General features: G+C 35.9%; 1 protein-coding gene across 18 annotated transcripts in view; it reads left to right on the top strand.

Annotated features, from left to right (window-relative positions):
* Positions 1-17,642, top strand: part of CPNE8 (copine 8) — a 350,243-nt gene that overhangs the window by 174,231 nt on the left and 158,370 nt on the right. For 16 of the 18 annotated variants that reach the window (XR_016394895.1, XR_016394896.1, XM_022577941.3 and 13 more), the window contains 3 exons: positions 5,608-5,711; positions 13,020-13,124; positions 14,458-14,499. Coding sequence is in view for 16 of the 18 variants with exons in the window: in XM_022577941.3 (XP_022433649.1) it covers positions 5,608-5,711; positions 13,020-13,124; positions 14,458-14,499 (251 nt within the window). In the remaining 2 variants the exon portion in view is untranslated. Of the gene's footprint in view, positions 1-5,607; positions 5,712-13,019; positions 13,125-14,457; positions 14,500-16,105; positions 16,126-17,642 lie in introns of all 18 variants that reach the window. The other 2 variants (XM_089920494.1, XM_089920498.1) reach the window with 2 other exon arrangements.

The following is a 17,642-nucleotide window of genomic DNA, read 5'->3' as shown; positions in this document are numbered from 1 at the left end:
CTTCCAAAACTATGTTGAATAAGAGTGGTGAGAGTGGGCAACCTGGTCTTGTTCCTGACCTTAGTGGAAATGCTTTCAGTTTTTCACCATTGAGGACGATGTTGGCTGTGGGTTTGTCATATATGGCCTTTACTATGTTGAGGTAAGTTCCCTCTATGCCTACTTTCTGCAGGGATTTTATCGTAAATGGGTGTTGAATTTTGTCACAAGCTTTCTCTGCATTTATTGAGTTAATCATATTGTTTTTCTCCTTCAATTTGTTAATATGGTGTATCACGTTGATTGATTTGCGTATATTGAAGAATCCTTGCATTCCTGGAATAAACCCCACTTGATCATGGTGTATGATCCTTTAAATGTGCTTTTGGATTCTGTTTGCTAGTATTTTGTTGAGGATTTTTGCATCTATGTTCATCAGTGATATTGGCCTGTAGTTTTCTTTCTTTGTGACATCTTTGTCTGGTTTTCGTATCAGGGTTATGGTGGCCTCGTACAATGAGTTTGGGAGTTTTCTTCCCTCTGCTATATTTTGGAAGAGTTTGAGAAGGATACGTGATAGCCCTTCTCTAAATGTTTGATAGAGTTCGCCTGTGAAGCCATCTGGTCCTGGGCTTTTGTTTCTTGGAAGATTTTTAATCACAGTCTCAATTTCAGTGCTTGTGATCAGTCTGTTCGTATTTTCTGTTTCTTCCTGGTTCAGTATTGGCAGGTTGTGCATTTCTAAGAATTGTTCATTTCTTCCAGTTTGTCCATTTTATTGGCACAGAGTTGCTTGTAGTAATCTCTTATGATCTTTTGAATTTCTGCAGTGTCAGTTGTTACTTCTCCTTTTTCATTTCCAATCCTATTCACTTGACTCTTCCCCCATTTTTTCTGGCTGAGTCTGGCTAATGGTTTATTAATTTTATTTATCTTCTCAAGGAACCAGCTTTTAGTTTTATTGATCTTTGCTATCATTTCCTTCATTTCTTTTTTCATTTATTTCTGAACTTATCTTTATGATTTCTTCTGCTAACTTTGGTTTTTTTTTTTTTCTTCTTTCTCTAATTGCTTTTGGTGCAAGGTCAAGTTGTTTATTTTAGATGTTTCCTGTTTCTTAAGGTAGGATTGTATTGCTATAATCTTCCCTCTTACAACTGCTTTTGCTGCATCCTATAGGTTTTGGGTTGTTGTGTCTCCACTGTCATTTGTTTTTACATATTTTTTGATTTCCTCTTTGATTTCTTCAGTGATCACTTCGTTATTAAGTAATGTATTGTTTAGCCTCCATGTGTTTGTATTTTTTACAGATCTTTTCCTATAATTGATATCTAGTCTCATAGCATTGTGGTCAGAAAAGATACTTGATATGATTTCAATTTTCTTAAGTTTACCAAGGCTTGATTTGTGACCCAAGATATGATCTATCCTGGAGAATATTCCATGAGCCCTTGAGAAAAAAGTGTATTCTGTTGTTTTTGGACGGAATGTCTTATAATATCAATTAAGTCCATCTTGTTTAATGTATCACTTAAAGCTTGTGTTTCCTTGTTTATTTTCATTGTGGATGATCTGTCTGTTGGTGATAGTGGGGTGGTAAAGTCCCCTAATATGATTTTGTTAGTGTTGATTTCCTTTTTTATGGCTGTTAGCATTTGCCTTATGTATTGAGGTGCTCCTATATTGGGTGCATAAATATTTACAATTGTTATGTATTCTTCTTGGATCAATCCCTTGATCATTATGTAGTGTCCTTCTTTGTCTCTTCTAATAGTCTTTATTTTACAGTCTATTTTGTCTGATATGAGAATTGCTACTCCATCTTTTTTTTTTTTCCTGTACGCACACCTCTCACTGTTGTGGCCTCTCCCATTGCAAAGCAAAGGCTCCGGATGCACAGGCTCAGCGGCCATGGCTCATGGGCCCAGCCACTCCACAGCATGTGGGTTCTTCCCAGCCCGGGGCACGAACCCATGTCCCCTGCATTGGCAGGCAGACTCTCAACCACTGCACTACCACAGAAGCCCTCCAGCTTTCTTCTTATTTCCATTTGCATGGAATATCTTTTTCCATCCCCTCACTTTCAGTGTGTCTGTGTTCCTAGGTCTGAAGTGGGTCTCTTGTAGACACCATATATATGGGTCTTGTTTTTTTATCCATTCAGCCAGTCTCTGTCTTTTGGTGGGCACATTTAATCCATTTACATTTAAAGTAACTATTGATATGTATATTCCTATCCGCATTTTCTTAATTGTTTTGGGCTTATTATTGTAGGTCTTTTCCTTCTCTTGTGTTTCCTGTCTAGAGATGTTCCTTTAGCATTTGTTGTAAAGGTGGTTTGGTGGTGCTGAACTCTCTCAGCTTTTGCTTGTCTGTAAAGGTTTTTATTTCTCCCTCAAATCTGAATGAGATCCTTGCTGGGTAGAGAAATCTTGGTTTTAGATTTTTGTCCTTCATCACTTTAAATATGTCCTGCCAGTCCCTTCTGGCTTGCAGAGTTTCTGCTGAAAGATCAGCTGTTAACCTTATGGAGATTCCCTTGTGTGTTATTTGTTGTTTTTACCTTGCTACTTTTTTCCTGTATGCGGGCCTCTCAGTGTTGTGGACTCTCCCATGCGTAACACAGGCTCCGGACGCCCAGTCTCAGCAGCCAGGGCTCACGGGCCCAGCTGGTCCGCAGAATGTGGGATCCTCCCAGACCGGGGCACGAATCCGTGTCCCCTGCATTGGCAGGCGGACTCTCAACCACTGCGCCACCAGGGAAGCCCTACCTTGCTGCTTTTAATATGTTTTCTTTGTATTTAATTTTTGACAGTTTGCTTAATATGTGTCTTGGCATGTTTCTCCTTGGATTTATCCTGTATGGGACTCTCTGTGCTTCCTGGACTTGATTAACTATTTTCTTTCCCATATTAGGGAAGTTTTCAACTGTAATCTCTTCAAATATTTTCTCAGTCCCTTTCTTTTTCTCTTCTTCATCTGGGACCCCTACAATTCGAATGTTGGTGCATTTAATGTTGTCCTAGAGATCTCTGAGACAGTCCTCAGGTCTTTTCACTCTTTTTTTTAATTCTGCTCTGCAGTAGTTATTCCATTATTTTATCTTCGAGGTCTCTTATCCATTCTTTTGCCTCAGTTATTCTGCTTTTGATCCCTTCTAGCCTGTTTTCAATTTCACTTATTGTGTTGTTCATCATTGCTTGTTTCCTCTTTAGTTCTTCTAGGTCCTTGTTAAATGTTTCTTTTATTTTCTCCATTCTGTTTCCAAGATTTTGGATCATCTTTACTAGCATTATTCTGAATTCTTTTTCAGGTAGACTGCCTCTTTCCTCTTCATTTTTTAGGTCTGGTGGGTTTTTATTTTGCTCCTTCATTGGCTGTGTGTTTTTCTGTCTTCTCCTTTTGCTTATCATACTGTGTTTGGGGTCTCCTTTTTGCAGGCTGCAGGTTCATAGTTCCTGTTGTTTTTGGTGTCTGTCCCCAGTGGCTAAAGTTGGTTCAGTGGGTTGTGTGGGCTTCCTGGTGGAGAGGCCTAGTGCCTGTGTTCTGGTGGATGAGGCTGGATCTTGTCTTTCTGGTGGGCCAATCCACATCTAGTCATGTGTTTTGGGGTGTCTGTGGCTTTATTATGATTTTTGGCAGCCTTTCTGCTTATTGGTGGCATTGTGTTCCTGTCTTGCTGGTAGTTTGGCATAGGGTGTGCAGCACTGTAGCTTGCTGGTTGTTGAGTGAAGCTGGGCATTGGTGTTGAGATGGACATTTCTGGGAGACTCTCGCTGTTTGATATCATGTGGAGTTGGGAGATCTCTTGTGGACCAGTGTCCTGAAGTTGGCTCCTCCTCCTCAGAGGCACAGCACTGACTCCTGGGTACAGCACCAAGAGCCTTTCATCCACGCGGCTCAGAATAAAAGGGAGAAATTAGAAAGTATGAAAAAAAGAGAATAAAATAAAATAAGGTAATATAAAATAAAATAAAGTTATTAAAATAAAAAATAATTATTAAGAAAAAAAATTTTTTTAAGTAAAAACAACAATAAAAAAAGGACAGACAGAACCCTAGGACAAATGGTGAAAGCAAAGCTATACAGACAAAATCTCACACAGAAGTATACACATACACACTCACAAAAAGAGGAAAAGGGGAAAAAGTAATATATTTTGCTCCCAAAGTCCACCTCATCAGTTTGGGATGATTCATTGTCTATACAGGTGTTCCACAGATGCAGGGCACATCAAGTTGATTGTGGAGATTTAATCCGTTGCTCCTGAGGCTGCTGGGAGAAATTTCCCTTTCTCTTCTTTGTTCACACATCTCCCAGGGTTCAGCTTTCGATTTTTCCCTGCCTCTGCGTGTAGGTCACCGGAGGGCGTCTGTTCTTCACTCAGACAGGACGGGGTTAAAGGAGCAGCGATTCAGGGGTCTGGCTCACTCGGGCCAGGGGGAGGGAGGGGCACGGAGTGCGGGGCAAGCCTGCGGCGGCAGAGGCCATCATGACCTTGCACCAGCCTGAGGCACGCATGTGTTCTCCCGGGGAAGTTTTCTCTGGATCACGGGCCCCTGGCAGTGGCGGGCTGCACAGGTTCCCGGTAGGGGAGGTGTGGAAAGTGACCTGTGCTTGCACACAGGCTTTTTGGTGGCAGCAGCAGCGGCCTTAGCATTTCATGCCCGTCTCTGGGGTCTGCGCTGTTACCCATGGCTCGCGCCCATTTCTGGAGCTCCTTTAAGCAGCGCTCTTAATCCCCTGTCTTCCCGCACTAGGAAACAAAGAGGGAAGAAAAGTCTCTTGCCTCTTCGGCAGGTCCAGACTTTTTCCTGGACTCCCTCCCGGCTAGCTGTGGTGCACTAACCCTTTCAGGCTGTGTTGCCGCCACCAGTCCTCTCCCTGCCATCTGACCGAAGCCCGAGCCTCAGCTCCCAGCCCCCGCCCACCCCAGTGGTGAGCAGACAAGCCTCTCGGGCTGGTGAGTGCTGGTCGGCTCCGATCCTCTGTGCGGAAATCTCTCCGCTTTTCTCTCTGCACCCTTGTTGCTGTGCTCTCCTCCGTGGCTCCGAAGCTTCCCCCCTCCACCACCCGCAGTCTCCACCCGGGAAGGGGCTTCCTAGTGTGTGGAAACCTTTCCTCCTTCACAGCTCCCTTCCACTGGTGCATGACCTGTCCCTACTCTTTTTTTTTTTTTTTTGTGATACGTGGGCCTCTCACTGTTGTGGCCTCTCCAGTTGCGGAGCACAGGCTCCGGACTCACAGGCTCAGCAGCCATGGCTCACGGGACTAGCCGCTCCGCAGCATGTGGGATCTTCCCAGACCAGGGCATGAACCCGTGTCCCCTGCATTGGCAGGCAGACTCTCAACCACTGTGCCACCAGGGAAGCCCCTGTCCCTACTCTTTTGTCTCTGTTTATTCTTTTTTCTTTTGCCCTACCCATGTACGTGGGGAGTTTCTTGCCTTTTGGGAGGTCTGAGGTCTTCTGCCAGTGTTCATTGGGTGTTCTGTAGGAGTTGTTTCACATGTAGATGTATTTCTGATGTATCTGTGGGGAGGAAGGTTATCTCCACGTCTTACTCTTCCGCCATCTTCTCCCTCTCCTTCACCCAGGTTTTGAGCTGTTTTATTAATTTTGTTTGTAGGATGCTGTTCTGATGCAATTTTGTGCGAACAAATTGGACAAAAAGGACTTCTTTGGAAAATCAGATCCTTTTCTTGTATTTTATCGAAGTAATGAAGATGGCAGGTAGATTTATCTTTTATGAATTTTAAGGCTATTATAACTATGACTTTATCAGTTTTTCTCAGATATTTATATTAAATTGATAAACAGTTAAATATTTTGGTAATCAAAAAATTGATTTGATTTTTTATTCTCAATAATAATGTGTAACTTTATAGGCATTTAATGTTTTTTTGATATTTATAATGAATGATTTTCAGCTTCATAGAAACATTTCCTCTTTACTTTTCCTAAAATTATATTATTGCCTTAATAGAATGGATGATTTATATGTTTGTGGAAAGCTAAAATTATGAAACTAAAGTATTTTGTTATAGAATTGAACGCTTAAGCCAATTTCTTGGAGAAGAATATGGAGTTTAGGGGTTGCTTGTTATTCTACAGGGTTTTTTCAATGATATCTAACATTCAGGAAAATTTTTCATTACCCTCTAGTAATTTGAATATTTTACCAGTTATGATTAGACTGGTTTCTTTGTGATTTGAAAATGTATTATAGAGTTATAATTTATTTTATTTTTTTATTGAAGTATAGTTAATATACAATATTATATGAGTTACAGGTGTACAATATAGTGATTCACAAGTTTTAAAGATTGCACTTCATTTATAATTATTTTACAATATTGGCTACATTCCTTGTATTGTACTATATCCTTGTAGCTTATTTTATACAAAATAGTTTGTACCTCTTATTTCCCTACCCCAACATTGCTCCTCCTCTCTCCTCTTTCATCACCGGTAACCAATAGTTTGTTCTCTATATCCATGAGCCTGCTTCTTTTTTCTGATATTCACTAGTTAGTTGTAGTTTTTAGATTCCACATAAAAGTAATATCATACAGTATATGTCTTTCTCTGTCTGACTTATTTCTCGTAGCATAGTATCCTCTAAGTCCATCCATGTTATTGCAAATGGCAAAGTTTTCATTCTTTTTTATCGTCTGAGTAGTATTCCATTGTACAGAGTATAATACATATGACTCTACCATGAAATACATTTTATTGTTATCTTCTATGATTCTTATTGTATTGTCAGTAGTAATGAAAAAGTTTAGTGGTTAAATTTATGAGCTAAATGAGGTCCTGCTGCCTAGGTGTAAACCGTGACCCTGCTACTTAATAGCTGTGGGACCATAGGCAAGTTTTAAAACTCATATGACACTCAGTTTCCTCATCTGTAAAATGGGCTATGATCATAGTTATCTCCCAGGGCTGTTGAGAGTATCAAATGAGTTACTACACAAAAATCATCTAGAAGCTTCCCTAACATAAGAATTATGTTAGCTGTTATTATTATTATTATCTTATGGTATAATGTTTCCTCTTCTGTTTTCCTTAACTGTGCATAATAAAATATTAGCTAAAGAGAAAATGTCATTTGGAGATTAAAATTAGGGGAATAGAATATAAAAAAAAATGTAACCTGCTTCACTTATGTATGAAATTATACAACATGTTAATGTTATGTAATAAGTATAAAATGGTACATAAAAATAGAAAGTTTGCTATTTAAAGTGATTATACTGAGCAATATAAAATGAAGCTTAACATAGTGTATGAATTTTGCTGATGCAGCTACTGGGCAACTGTTGGTTATTTTTGTTGTGGTATCATATGGTTGGATTTTGCATGCTTCTTTTCTATTTTGGTGGTAAAAATGTTAGAGTAGCATTTGTATCTGAACACTAATTTACCCATGTGAAAAATATTGGACAGTGGATAAAATAATCATATTTTCCAGTCATTTAACAGTTAGGAAAAAAGCTAAAGAATTGTTCAAATTTTCTTGAATTAAAAAGTTCTTATGTTTCCTCCTGTTTGAATGACTTATTTCCTGAATTTTCTATTTTATCCTTACTAGTTTTCTTAGAAATATTTGTTGTACAATTATAGAATTTCAGTCTATCATACATTTAATGCTCCTTGTAAGAGATATATTACAAAATTTATTATGCTTATAAAAATGGTATTAACTTGTTGATTAAATAAAATATAAATATTGAGTGCAACTTATCCAAAAATCTCAAATCATTTAAAAATAACTATTGCTAAAATTTTGTGAATCTCATTTCAGAAAACTTTCCACTTGCATATACACACAGAAAATAGTTTGCCAGCTAGATCCAAATATATATATTATATGTATTAATATACATATGTTTTGTTCTGATGAGTTTTTAATGAATAAAAATGCTTTTACTCCTCAATTTTTATGTGTGTCTTTGTAACTGCAAAGACTTTATCTTCATTTTTAAGATGTATTTGAACACGGAGCTACTTCAGAAATTGCTTGTTGCCTAGTGGTTGAGGCTCATATTACAAGAAAGAGTAAAACTTAATTTCTACTGTAAGCATTAATGAAAATCCATTATAATATATGATTACAAATTCTTATTTTCTTGCTTTCACATTATTTAGTAATTTGACCTGTACTCATAATTAGGTAATAATTTTCCTTTGGAATAACTGTTTTATGGTAATTGGCTTCATTTAAAGTATTTTAACAGGTTATTTAATAAAAATATTTTTCTTATAATACTATGTGTAATACATATATATATACACATTTATATTTATATAGCAATACTCCTGAATAGTAGAAAGAGCTACCTCAGACTCCTGTTAGAATTTTCACTAATTACACTAGTGCTGGAATACTAGAGAGATTTTGGTGTCTATATCACATCTAATGCTTTACAAATGAGAATGATTAATAGAAGACAGATGACTACCTCACTTACAAGTAGCTCACTAAGAAGGTGAGTCACTTTATTAAGAGAAGAAGTTTCAATGTATTTAATTTCTATTGCTGATAATACTAGGAATATGACAGAAATTTTGATTTAACTGTAAGCAAAAAGGCCTAGAAGTCAGTAGATTATTGAGCATGTTAGTTTGAAGATGGTTCATTGGTCGCTTTATTTCTATCTATCTCTCTATCGATTTAATCTACTATCTATCTATCTATCATCCATCTATCATCTATCTATCTTCTACCTACCTATCTAGATACCTATATAGCAAGGTATCTATATCTATCACCATACCAAAGATTGGTATATATTAGAATATGATATAAGAGAAGAAGAGAAAGTCCCTTTGTAAATCTTTAAGAATATGTAGTGTTATGAAGATTGGCAGATGCCTGTTTATGATAACAATATACATACTTTTGTCCCTATGAATTTTTCTTAACCATTTTTGTGTACTTTTGCTTATTCTCATTTGATTCCCTCTGTTTTTCTCCTGCCTATTTCTCCCTTATCTCCCTTAATTTTCTTCCTTTTGCTTTAGATATTTTGATTAACCTTTTATTTTTTTATTTTATTTTTTATAACATCTTTATTGGAGTATAATTGCTATACAATGGTGTGTTAGTTTCTGCTTTATAACAAAGCGAATCAGTTATACATATACATATGTTCCCATATATCTTCCCTCTTGTATCTCCCTCCCTCCCACCCTCCCTATCCCCCTCTAGGTGGTCACAAACCACCAAGCTGATCTCCCAGTGCTATGCGGCTGCTTCCCACTAGCTATCTATTTTAAGTTTGGTAGTGTATATATGTCCGTGCCACTCTCTAACTTTGTCAGAGCTTACCCTTCCCCCTCCCCATATCCTCAAGTCCATTCTCTAGTAGCTCTGTGTCTTTATTCCCATCTTACCCCTAGGTTCTTCATGACCTTTTTTTTTCTTAGATTCCATATATATGTGTTAGCATACGGTATTTGTTTTTCTCTTTCTGACATACTTCACTCTGTATGACAGACTCTAGGTCCATCCACCTCACTACAAATAACTCAATTTCATTTCTTTTCATGGCTGAGTAATATTCCATTGTGTATATGTGCCACATCTTCTTTATCCATTCATCTGTTGATGGACACTTAGGTTGCTTCCATGTCCTGGTTATTGTAAATAGAGCTGCAATGGACATTTTGGTACATGACTCTTTTTGAATTATGGTTTTCTCAGGGTATATGCCCAGTAGTGGGATTGCTGGGTCTTATGGTAGTTCTATTTGTAGTTTTTTAAGAAACCTCCATACTGTTCTCCATAGTGGCTGTATCAATTTACATTCCCACCAACAGTGCAGGAGTGTTCACTTTTCTCCACACCCTCTCCAGCATTTATTGTTTCTAGATTTTTTGATGATGGCCATTCTGACTGGTGTGAGATGATATCTCATTGTAGTTTTGATTTGCATTTCTCTCATGATTAATGATGTTGAGCATTCTTTCATGTGTTTGTTGGCAATCTGTATATCTTCTTTGGAGAAATGTCTATTTAGGTCTTCTGCCCATTTTTGGATTGGGTTGTTTGTGTTTTTGTTATTGAGCTGCTTGTAAATTTTGGAGATTAATCCTTTGTCAGTTGCTTCATTTACAAATATTTTCTCCCATTCTGAGGCTTGTCTTTTGGTCTTGTTTATTGTCCTTTGCTGTGCAAAAACTTTGAAGTTTCTTTAGGTCCCATTTGGTTTTATTTCCATTTCTGTAGGAGGTGGGTCAGAAAGGATCTTGCCGTGATTTATGTCATAGAGTGTTCTGCCTATGTTTTCCACTAAGAGTTTGATAGTGTCTGCCCTTACATTTAGGTCTTTAATCCATTTTGAGTTGTTTTTTTTTAGTTTATTTTTGTGTATGGTGTTAGGGAGTGTTCTAATTTCATACTTTTACATCTACCTGTCCAGTTTTCCCAGCACCACTTATTGAAGAGGCTGTCTTTTCTCCACTGTATATTCTTGCCTCCTTTATCAAAGATAAGGTGACCATATGTGCGTGGGTTTATCTCTGGGCTTTCAATCCTGTTCCATTGATCTATCTTTCTGTTTTTGTGCCAGTACCATACTGTCTTGATTACTGTAGCTTTGTAGTATACTCTGAAGTCAGGGAGCCTGATTCCTCCAGCTCCGTTTTTCATTCTCAAGATTGCTTTGGCTATTCGGGGTCTTTTGTGTTTCCATACAAATTGTGAAATTTTTTGTTCTAGTTCTGTGAAAAATGCCAGTGGTAGTTTGATAGGGATTGCATTGAATCTGTTGATTGCTTTGGGTAGTAGAGTCATTTTCACAATGTGGATTCTTCCAATCCAAGGACATGCTATATCTCTCCATCTATTTGTATCATCTTTAATTCCTTTCATCAGTATTTTATAATTTTCTGCATTCAGGTCTTTTGTCTCCTTAGGTAGGTTTATTCCTAGATATTTTATTCTTCTTGTTGCAATGGTAAATGAGAGTGTTTTCTTAATTTCATTTTCAGATTTTTCATCATTAGTGTTTAGGAATGCCAGAGATTTCTGTGCATTAATTTTGTATCTCGCTACTTTACCAAATTCATTGATTAGCTCTCATAATTTTCTTGTAGCATCTTGAGGATTCTCTATGTATAGTATCATGTCATCTGCAAGCAGTTACAGCTTTACTTCTTCTTTTCTGATTTGGATTCCTTTTATTTCTTTTTCTTCTCTGATTGCTGTGGCTAAAACTTCCAAAACTATGTTGGATAATAGTGGTGAGAGTGGGCTACTTTGTCTTGTTCCTGATCTTAGTGAAAATGGTTTCAGTTTTTCACCATTGAGGATGTTGGCTGTTGATTAACGTTTTAGAGTCTTTTCTATCCTCTTTCTTTCTTTTAATGTCTTTTGCCCCCAGTGATTCCTACATTGCTCTGGGTGACTCAACTTTGAGAGCATTTGACCACATTATATACACACATATTCTCTTGAGCTCTGTCAATTTAGTAACATGATTTTCTTTAGATAGGTGAGGATACTACCAGGAAGAGTATGGCACTAATGCCATAAATATTAAATTGAATACATTATCCATTTATATTATGTTTCTATTTTATCTCTTAATGCAGAGAGACGCTTTCTTGCCTGTGAAGCAGAAAATTGACTCAAGGCCATTTCAAAATGAGATTATTTTCTTATGAGGTTTAGTTACAGTATGTTCACTATGGTAGTTATGTAATAACTCTTATGTTAATGACTATTAGAGGGATCCCTTGAATTTAGAACAATTGATGACTAAGATTTTAGTGAAGATTGTGTTTAGGTATTGTTCTAACCAAGATTATTTAAAACATTTTATAGCTCAGTAACTGCTGCATAAATTTGCATTTAGGCAAAAACATTTCCAGAACCTGATTGATGTCTGGAGATTGAATGATTTGGTGGAAACAATACTGGAATTTGAATCAGAAAGCCTAGTTTAAGGCTCCATGTATTCTACCCCTTATTTTATATTGTTGAATTGCTATCTTTCTTCCGTCTAGGGATTCTTTAGCTATATAGAGTCAACAGTTTAAAGAAAGAAAGAACCACATACTGAGTGGTCTTACTATAAATTTATTATGCTAATCTTAAATAGGCCCTTAGCCCTCCCCAGAAATCTTACTCCCTTTCCTTAATCCATCAGTGTTCCCTCCCTCTCAGACACTTTAGCAGTTTTGCCCTCTTTCTTCTCTGCTGGTTATCTTGCTTTCTATTTAATAAGAAAATGGAAGCAATTGGAGAACTTCCTCAAGATCCCATCACAGCATCTACCCCTGTGCTCGACCTTCCTGAATGCTCTGCAAAGTGACTATCTGTGCTCCCAAGGCCAACCCTTCCATTGATTTCCTCTATCCCATCCACTTGCATCTTATTCAGGACATTGCTCTATCTTTTATCCCCTTTCTTTCATGCATCACAGATTGTTTTCTCTCTAATGTACTTTTTCCTTTAGCATACAACCTTGCTGTTATTTCTTTCATCTTGAAAAAAATTAAAAAGTAACAAAAAACAAACCTTTCACTTGACTAATCTTTCCCCTTTAAGCTATCCCCAATTTCTCTTTTTCTCTTTACAGCTAAACTGCTCAAAAGTGTCGTTTATACACTCTACCTCATTTTCTCTTCTCTTTCTTAAACCCATTCCAACCAGATTTTTGTCTCCAGCACTCCAGCAAAACTGCCCTTCTCAGGGTTACTGATGACCTTCATATTCTTAGTGACCCATGGATACTTTTCACTGTATCAATTTGTCACCACAATTTTTATAGAGAGTATTTACAATGCAGCTTTAGGATTTATTGAACTTGCAGATCATTTTTAGTAAACTCATTGTGAAATCTCATTGCTTTATGTTATGATGAGCTAATCTTTAAAGTTTTAAAACTGCAAATCTCTTTTTATTGACTGATATAGCAGCAACAGAGGGACTGGTAACATGTATTCTGCACAAAAAGAAACAGAAGAATGACTACTAAAACAATATATTATAACTGAATCATGAAAATAACTGAAAACATTTTTTTACAGTTTTACAATTTGTCATAAAACAGAAGTTGTCAAAAACACTCTGAATCCTATTTGGCAAGCATTCAAGATCTCAGTCAGAGCTTTATGTAATGGCGATTATGACAGGTAAAATAAATGACAACTTTTCTGAGAGTTTTGAATATTCACTATAGTTTTTGTATCCAATAATCTAAGTTGAATTTTAAAAATTAAGTTGGCTCCTTTACCAATGTAAATGTGTATTTACAAAAGCATAGTTGATTTATTCAGAATTTTTTAAATAACTTTTTTTTTTAATCCACAATGATTTGGGGAGGAGGGATAATATGAGAAATTAAAATTTGGTTTAACTAATTTTCAAGAAAAAATGTGCAAAGTGTTAAAAATATATTGAATATTTGTTTAACATATTCAAAAGTCATCTCAGAATTTTCATTTCCTCAAGATATTCATTTGGTATTATCTTTCTAGAGAGGAATAAGTAAATATACAAGATACATAAGATTATGACTACATATGTTATAAACCCTGATTTACTCCTGAGAATCCTATTTGACATCACTGCTCCCATGGTTGCTGAATTATAAAGGTTCTAGAGATGTAGAACAAGGAAATTCTGGTGTTTTACAAATAGGTGGGTGAGGTGGCCCTGAAGAACTTCCCACAATATACCTGAAGATTTTTAGTATCAAAGTTGTTTTCTTTTTCTTATGAAAGTTGATTGTAAGATTATAATACAAAACCCCCTATTCACCCCAAAAGATATTTTTTAATCTTATTACTCGTATATTAGAAAAATGAAGATTTATTATATTAACAAATATCATAGAAAGAGCTATTGATTGGTATATTGGTATATGTCATTAAATTTACTTTAAAATTTATTATGCTATTTGACTGTCACTTTATTTAATAGTATCATAACTCTATTTAATTGGACTCATTCTAAGAAAGTATTCTTATAATATGGTTCCTAGTTAGCAGCATCAGCAGCAACTGATGAAACTTGCAGAAATTAAAGTCTTGGGCCCAACCCAGGCCTACTGAACTGGGAACACTGGGCATGAGGTCCAACAATTCACGTTTTGACAAGCCCTCCATGTGATTCTGATCCATGCTGAGTTTGAGAAATACTTCTCTAAGATAATGGTTTTGAAGGGTGGAGGAATAACTCTATACCTCTCTTTCAAGAAGCTATGTCAAACTATAAATGCTTTTCCCATATACTTTCTTACTCTGTTTAAAGAATTAAAAATCTGTATGATTTTAGAAACCTATTTTAAGATATAAATTGAAGAATAGTATTAAAATTAGCAAAATCAACTTTAAACTATTTTGTAAAACCTGAAAGCATATTTTATCTAAGAAAATCTATAACTTATTTTTTAACATTCAAGCATATGTTAATTTGATCTTACTAAGTAACTTCACTCTGTGTGTATGTTTTCCCCATGGACAGAACAGTCAAAGTAGAGGTGTATGACTGGGATCGAGATGGAAGGTAAGGCATTGTCTTTTCTTTTGTTTTTGCTCTTAAAACTTATAATGCTTTAAGAAGCAAATATGCTGAAATGACCACATTTTCAAATTTTAATTTTATATTGAATATTTTTGTCTTGTTTTTCTAAGCATTACTGAGGTGTTCACATGAGATTTTAAGAATGATTGTATCAAACTTGTGAAATAAAATAGAGGTCGTCCTTCTTTCTAGTAATATAGTAAAGATTTTCAACTTGGACTTGATGAGTTCTCATTATGCACAATTTATAGATTCTAGTTTTATATCTAGAGTAGTGATTCTCAAATTTCTGTATCTCATAATCTCTCTGAAGATTCCTATAACCTTTCTACACCTATCATCCATGGGAACACACCTGAGCTCCCCCTCCAAAAAGAAAAAAAAGACACACACCTCACAAACAAACAGCAAAACAAAACTCTGGAATTATGTCTGGTGATTGCCAATAAAAATAGTTAAGCAGAGCTCCAAAATCATGGTCTCCCTCTGCATACCCCAGCATGTTAATGAGTAAAAGAGTGGAACACACTACTTTTTCCTCTTTCTTTTTTAAGTATTTTCCCACTGTTTCTACTGTTTTAAGTAGGACTGATATTGAGTTGTTTTTAAATGATGTTAAACCGAGGGACCCAGACATGCTCAAATCTCACCTTGCTCTAGATAACTGTTTCTTTAGGTGGTTCCTGAAGGGACTGAATATACAGATACCAAAGGAGAATGACAAGTGGGAAATCAAAGCCACTTAATTTTACTTGGCTAGTGTTCTCCATTCCAGCCTAGAGCTCACTGGTAAACGGAGCTGAAGCATTAGGTTAAAGCTCAAGATCTAAGCAAGGCCATTCTCTCTGTGATTTATATAAGCCAGCAGCCAAGCCCCAAAAGATGAAAATGTCTAGATACCCAAGCACTACTGTTAATACAGGAACAAATTTGATTGAAAAAGTGGCCTGTCCTGAGGAAGCACCTCCCCTTATTTCTTCTGCTTACATGGGTAGAAAAATTCATCAAGGCAAGGCCCTCCACCAGCAGAAAGATTGTGACTCGCCAAAGGCTCAGATGATGATTAGCATTTTTAGTGATTAAGTATTTTCTAATTAAGGTATGCACATTGTTTCTTTTAGACATAATGCTATTGCAAACTTAATAGACAACAGTACAGTGTGAACATAACATTTTAAAATGAAATAGAGTTGGCATACAATATTGTTAGTTTCAGGTGTACTACAAAGTATTTTAACATTTGCATAGATTATAAAATTATCACCAGGATAAGTCTTATAACCATCTATCATCATAGAAAGTTATTACATTATTGAACATATTGCTTATGTTGTGTAGTATGCCATGACTTAATTATTATATAATTGCAGGTTTGTACCTCTTAACCGCCTACACCTATTTCACATACCCACTACCTGCCTACGTTCTGGCACCCACCCAGTAGTTCTCTGTATCTATGAGTCTGTTTTCATTTTATTTGTTAGTTTTGTTTGTTTGTTTGTTTGTTTTACATTATACATATAAGTGAAATCATGAGGTATTTGTCTTTTTCTGTCTGACTTACTTCACTTATTATAATACCCTCTAGATTCATCCATGTCGCAAATGGTAAGATTTCAATTTTTTTAAATTTCTAAGTAATATTCCATTGTGTGTGTGTGTGTATCATCTTCCTCATCTATCAAATGAAACTTGGGTTCCTTCCGTATATTGGCTATTGTAAATAATGCTGCAATGAACATTGGTGTGCATATATCTTTTCAAATTAGTATTTTTGTTTTCTTTGGGAAAATACCCAGAAGTGAAATTGCTGGATCATATGGCGGTTCTTTAATTTTCTGAGAATTTGTCTTACTGTGTTCCATAGTAGCTTCACCAATTTACAATCCCACCAACGATACATGAGGATTCCCTTTGCTCCATATTCTCACCAACACTTGTTATTTGTTGTCTTTTTTGATAGTCATTCTGAACATGTGTAAAGTAATATCTCATTGAGGTTTTGATTTGAAATTTGCCTGATGATTAGTGATGTTGAGCATCTTTTCATGTGCCTGGTGTATGTGCCATCTGTATGTCTTCTTTGGAAAAGTGTCTATTTAGGTCCTCTCCCATTTCTTATTCTGTTTGTTTGTTTTTATTGTTGTTGAGTTGTATCAGTTCCTTCCACATTTTTGATATTAACCCCTTTTCAGATATATTGTTTGCTAATATCTTCTTTCATTCAGTAAGCTGTGTTTTTATTTCTTGATAGTTTCTTCTGATGTACAAAAGCTTTTTGGTTTGATATAGTCCTGTTTGTTCACTTTTTCTTTTGTTTCCTTTGCCTGTGGAGACAGATCCAAAAAAATATTGCTAAGATGAATGTAAGAGAGTATACTGCCTACTTTTTCTTTTAGGCATTTTATAGTTTCAGTTCTTACACTTAAGTCTTAATCCATTTTGAGTTTATTTTTGTGTATGGTGTGAATAAGTAGCCCCGGTTAATTCCTGTGAATATAGCTGTCCAATTTTCCCAACATTATTTATTGAACAACCTGTCTTTTGTCCATTTTATATTCTTCTCTCCTTTGTTGTAGATTAATTGACCATGTAAATGTGGATTTATTTCTGGGTTCTCCATTCTGTTCCACTGATGTATGGTTCTGTTTCTGTTCTAGTACCATAATATTTTGATTACAGTAGCTTTGTAGTACACTTTAAAATCAGGTAGAGTGATACCTGAAGCTTTCTTCTCCTCTCTCAAGATTGTTTTGTCTATCAGAGATTTCCATACAAATTTGGGAGTTATTGATCCTAGTTCTGTGAAAAATGCCATTGGTATTTTGATAGGGATGATTTTGAATCTGTAGATTGCCTTGGATTGTATGGTCACTTTAACAATATAAATCCTTCCAGTCTGTGAACATAGAATGTCATTCCATTTTTTTTGCTTCATCTTCAATTTCTTTCAACAATGTATTATAGTATTCTGAGTATAAATCTTCTACCTCCTTGGTTAAATTTATTCCTATGTATTTTATTTTTTTGATGCAGTTGTAACTTGGATTGTTTTCTTAATTTCTCTTTCTGATAGTTTGTTTTTAGTGTATAGGAATGCAACATATTTCTGTATATTAATTTTG

This window comes from Delphinapterus leucas, chromosome 11 (assembly GCF_059928025.1).
Source record: "Delphinapterus leucas isolate spDelLeu-1000000601 "Yukka" chromosome 11, BTC_Dleu_Yukka2, whole genome shotgun sequence".
In the NCBI taxonomy this organism is placed as follows: domain Eukaryota; kingdom Metazoa; phylum Chordata; class Mammalia; order Artiodactyla; family Monodontidae; genus Delphinapterus; species Delphinapterus leucas.
Note: the sequence above shows the minus strand (reverse complement) of the source record. Positions and strands in the feature narration are given on the sequence as shown.